Source organism: Bubalus kerabau, chromosome X, assembly GCF_029407905.1.
Source record: "Bubalus kerabau isolate K-KA32 ecotype Philippines breed swamp buffalo chromosome X, PCC_UOA_SB_1v2, whole genome shotgun sequence".
Taxonomy (NCBI): domain Eukaryota; kingdom Metazoa; phylum Chordata; class Mammalia; order Artiodactyla; family Bovidae; genus Bubalus; species Bubalus kerabau.
In genome coordinates, this window is record NC_073647.1 from 131050784 (window position 1) to 131055632 (window position 4849).

The 4849-nt window shown below is 46.9% G+C and overlaps 1 protein-coding gene across 1 annotated transcript; it reads right to left on the reverse strand.

The window, feature by feature from the left end:
- Positions 1–1358: 1358 nt before the first annotated feature.
- LOC129639407 (melanoma-associated antigen B2-like) lies at positions 1359–3373 on the reverse strand. Its single transcript, XM_055564547.1, has 2 exons — positions 2325–3373; positions 1359–1941 (listed from the first exon to the last, which is right to left on the reverse strand). Exons 1-2 carry the CDS (start codon positions 3371–3373, stop codon positions 1851–1853), a joined length of 1140 nt encoding a protein of 379 aa, XP_055420522.1. The 3' UTR covers positions 1359–1850.
- Positions 3374–4849: the final 1476 nt, after the last annotated feature.

The following is a 4849-nucleotide window of genomic DNA, read 5'->3' on the forward strand; positions in this document are numbered from 1 at the left end:
AACTCCTGAGCTATGTTTGCTCTGCAGTGCTACAGAGGATGGGTCCCTGTCCCAGGAGTGACCGGAGGTGGAGAAGCTATAGTCCAAGGTGGGAGTCCCAGGACAGGTGGCAGTCCTTTAGAGAGAAAAAAAGTAGATCAATCTATCTCATCAGCCAGGTGAAGATTCTCATGTCATTTCTGTTCTGATAGGTTTACTCTCCACAGGGAAGAGACTGTAAGGATGATATGGAGACTCCTTGGTCTTCAGAGGTTATCTAACATGGCCAATGTACATGCTTGTACTGTCCCTGAATATTGTTTCTTTCACTTATCTATGAGTAATGAATAAGGGATACATATCGTTGGTTAAGTACATCTGGTATTCTTACTGCTCTGGCTACACATTTCAATCCAGTAGCTTGAGCATGAGGGCATTTTTCCCTATCACCTAGGACAAATTTTGAAGTGCTGAGAAAAACACTGAAATAAAAGATACAGGGTGGGGACTTTCCTGGTGGTCCAATTGCTAGGACTCCAGGCTCCTGGTGCAGGGGGCCCAGGTTCGATCCCTGGTCAGGGAACTAGACCACACGTGCAGCAACTAAGATCCAGCACAGCCAAATAAAAAAATAAATAATAAATAAACAAGGAATTGCCAAATGTTAAAAGGACTTGTTAAAGAACAAAGACAAGAGTATGTCTCAGGTTGGGGGGAGAACAACAGTATGAGTGATAAGTAGTGTAGAGCAGGAGTCTATTGCCAGCTGTCATTTACCAGCCTCATGTATTTCAGCACAAAACCAAACCCTAACTCTATGAGCCTTGGGCTCTCCCCTGTGAAGTAAGTTTGATAAGCCCTTTCTTGGCAGATTCGTGGAATGTAAGTATTTATGGAAAGCTTCTGTCACGGCGCCTGTCTCTACTGAGACATTAGGAGCAACGGCAGTTATTACTATGATTATCTTGACCTCAGATGTTACATCAGCTGGATTTTTTTTTCAATCTATCAGATGTCAGAAACTATGCAGTGTTCCAAGTGGGGAAAAAAAAGACCCAACCTCCCAAATCAGCCAAAATTCCGCTTAGGAATGAAACCAAAGTAATAGGTTCTCTCCAACCCCTCTTTACCCTGCTTCTTTCTTGTTCTTCCTGAAGTACAGAGTATCTCAGCCTCTTCCATAGAATGACATCATCTCTGAGAAACTGTAATGAGTGGACAGGAGCTAAACTTTTTCTGACTAAACATCACCAGTACAAGCATGAAGACTTCTTAAGAGCAGATTCTCAATGTTTGTGTAAAAGAAGAGCCATGAATAAATCATTTGCTATAATTTATATTCTCATTCTTTTTTTTATTTTTTATTTATTTTAATTTTTATTATTTAAGTTCAACTCAAACATTCTTGAAAACCATAAACCATAAGCAGAGGCAAGTATGTGTCTTTTACATTTACAAAAAAGGAGACTAAGCAGAGAGTAAAGCCAGCCAAAATCTGAAGAAATTTCAGCTCTCTCCCTAACAATGTATCAATGTTCTGAGCCTCTATTAGTGTGGTGTCTTTCACATTTCTAAGGACACTCTCATCCTAAAGTGATGTTATTCTCATCCTGGATCACAAAAGTGATGTGAGGATTTCCAATATTTATTGGAGAAAACAAAATTCTTACTCCTAAATTTTACAAACAGCAAAGTGTATGTGACCCATGTTATTCATATACTTATATCATGACTCTAAATGACCTTTCTGTTGAAAAATTTTAACAATTGAAAATTGGGGGAAATAAAGTCAACAAGTTATTGATGCATATCAGGAACACAGGTTGACCGGCTTCTCTAGCCACAAAGTGAACAACGGGCTTCAGATCACACTAGGGCCGAGATGAGCGGCTGGACTCGGCCCTGGGGTGTGCAGTGGCTGAAGCAGAAGGGCCAGCGCTGGCTGAGGCAGCAGTGCCAGGCCTGGTTGAGGCAGAAGTGCCAGCGCTGGCTGAGGCAGCAGTGTCAGCCTGGTTGAGGCAGAAGTGCCAGCAGCGGCTGAGGCAGCAGTGCCAGGCCTGGTTGAGGCAGAACTGCCAGCAGCGGCTGAGGCAGAAGTGCCAGGCCTGGACGAAGAAGAAAGGCCAGAGCTGGCTGAGGCAGCAGTGCCAGGCCTGGCCGAAGCAGAACGGCCAGCAGCGGCTGAGGCAGCAATGCCAGGCCTGGTTGAGGCAGAACTGCCAGCAGCGGCTGAGGCAGAAGTGCCAGGCCTGGACGAAGAAGAAAGGCCAGAGCTGGCTGAGGCAGCAATGCCAGGCCTGGCCGAAGCAGAATGGGCAGCAGCGGCTGAGGCAGCAGTGCCAGGCCTGGTTGAGGCAGAAGTGCCAGCCCTGGCTGCACCTCTGGCTCCGGTGCTCTCTACTTCCTCTCTCCAAGCCTCTTCATATAGCGGCTGCAAGGCAGGATGGACCGAATCCTTGACCTTGGCCAAAAACTGGAGGACTTTCGTCTTGCTGGTTTCTGTGACCACTTTAGGACCGCACAGGAACTCATAGCGAGGGGGATCGCTGCCGGGCACCTGCCGGTACTCCAGGTACCCTTCCCACACCAGATCTTCTGTGATGAGCTTCCTGGGCTCTCCAAAGATGAAGTGACTTCTTCCATCATAGATGCCCAGAATATTCAGGAACTTCCAGATCTTCTCCTCAGGGGCGTGGTTGCCATTCAGGTAGATGACACCCAGCAGAGGCATCAGAAGACCATTCTTCGGCAGCCCCAAGTCACCTCTCATAGACTCACTGTCGCTGAGATCTAGGTTGCTCACCAGGGTATAGCAGTGACTGTTGGGCCTGACTTCCTTCAGCACCAGGCCAAACAACATTTCTATGCACTCGGAAGCCCTGCTAAGGATCTCAGGGAATTGTTCCTTGTACCTTCTCTTGATTTCCTGCAGCATTTCGGACCCCTTAATGAGCTCCCTCATCTTATACTTATATAGCATGTACTGCACCAATAGCTCTGCCTTCCAGGTCAGAAGATCTGTGTGAGAGCTCGCAGCAGCAGCTGAAGCCTGGGAGGAATTTTCACCTTCCTGAACTTGGCCCTCAGCACCTACACCAGATCTTGAGCGTGCTGCGCTACCTATACCATATCTTGAGCGTGCTGCGCCACCGACACCAGATCTTTTGCGTATAGCACCTGCAGCAGCACTGGTGCTGCCTTGGGCTCCCTGAGGCCCCTTGGAGGTGCCAGCAGCAGACGAGCTTGAGGGCGCACTCTCTGAATCAGGAGGGGAGGAGGAGGTGGTCTCTTCTCCCCCAGATGTGGTAGCCTGATCATGAAGACCCTGGGTCTCAGTTTGGGCCTGGCGACGTTTCTCACGAGCACGGTGCTTACTCTTCTGCCCACGAGGCATGATGGCTGTGGTCTGAGACCGCAGGCAGGAGTCTGGGCCAATACACAGGAGATTGGGGCACCTAGAGGATGGAGAATGAGATGACATGAGCACCTTAAAACAGGGACACTCCACCTTGGCTTAATCAAAGGCTGCCTCTGCAGGTGTCCTTGAGGACACTGCTCTAGGAACCCATAAGGCTCCTGTTTTCCTGCTCAGACCAAACATGGTCTCCTCAGAACAAAATCTGGTGCAGGCAGGTTGATGTCCCTGTGGACCCTCACAAGATCCCAATTCAAGGTCTAAAATATTTTTTTGCTTCTGGTTTCTCCTATATGTCTTTTTGAAAATAAAATTATTTTTTGAAATATTACAATATTAATTTATAATAGTGTACCAGTTTCTGCCACACATCAATATGAATCAGCCATAGGTATATCTTATGTCTCCTCCATCTTTAAACTCCCTCCCATGTTCCCACAGAATCCCACAGAGGAAGAACAGAGGCCTTACTTTTCCTCTGCGTCCTCTCAGCCCTGCTTTGGATCTACTCAGGTGCCAGCAGGTGCCAGCAGTGGGGTTTTCTAAGTTCTACTTCAGTATTATCATGTCAAGTCCTGGCGGAGCCTTGGCACCCTTCCCTCTGCTACTCTGATGTAGACACTTTAGACCTCCCCATGATCCAGAGGCAAGTGAAGGGATGCCTCAGTCCACCTCCCTGCCAGGAGATAGATAACCAGTTCTGAGAGCTCATTAGGGTCTTTTCTATCCTGAGTTCACTGGGATCATCATTCAAGGTCCTTACCTTGGCTCCTTAAAACGTTGGGCACCATCATCCATTTGCGGACTGGTGTCTTCACCTTCAGACAAGACATTTCCCCTCCCGTAGACTTTGTATAAAACAGAAAAGAAGGTGCTCAGCCTCACAGCCCTTCCCTGAGATTTCCTGGGCTGAAATCTGAGGGTTGGGATGGATGCAATGAGTCCTCACTCAGGTTCCTCAATTGGGCTCCCGGTAGAGAAGCTCAACTTTCTCCTGAAGTGATGGCTGCTTGATAGTAAAAGCCAATCACTCCGTGTCCCAAAAGCAGGAAGTGAAGATGACCTTATTTTACCAAACACGGTCTCCTGAGAACAAAATCTGGTGCAGGCAGGTTGATGTCCCTGTGGACCCACACAAGATCCCAATTCAAGGTCTAAAATATTTTTTTGCTTCTGGTTTCTCCTATATGTCTTTTTGAAAATAAAATTTTTTTTTTACAATATTAATTTATAATAGTGTACCAGTTTCTGCCACACATCAATATGAATCGGCCATAGGTATATCTTAGGTCTCCTCCATCTTGAAACTCCCTCCCACGTCACACCCCTTGTAAGTTATCACAAAGCACTGGCTTTGAACTCCCTGGTCATAAAACTACTTCCTACTGGTTATCTATTTTTCATATGATATTGTGTACGTTTTCAATGTTACTCTCTCAATCTGCCCCTCCCTCT

Bases quoted from the DNA above. Each gene is read 5' to 3' on its own strand.
- LOC129639407 (XM_055564547.1), bottom strand. From the start codon at position 3,373: ATGCCTCGTGGGCAGAAGAGTAAGCACCGTGCTCGTGAGAAACGTCGC. The intron at 1,942-2,324 runs GCCTGGCACTGC...TGCCTCAACCAG, and splicing joins GGCACTTCTGCCTCAACCAG to GCCTGGCACTGCTGCCTCAG.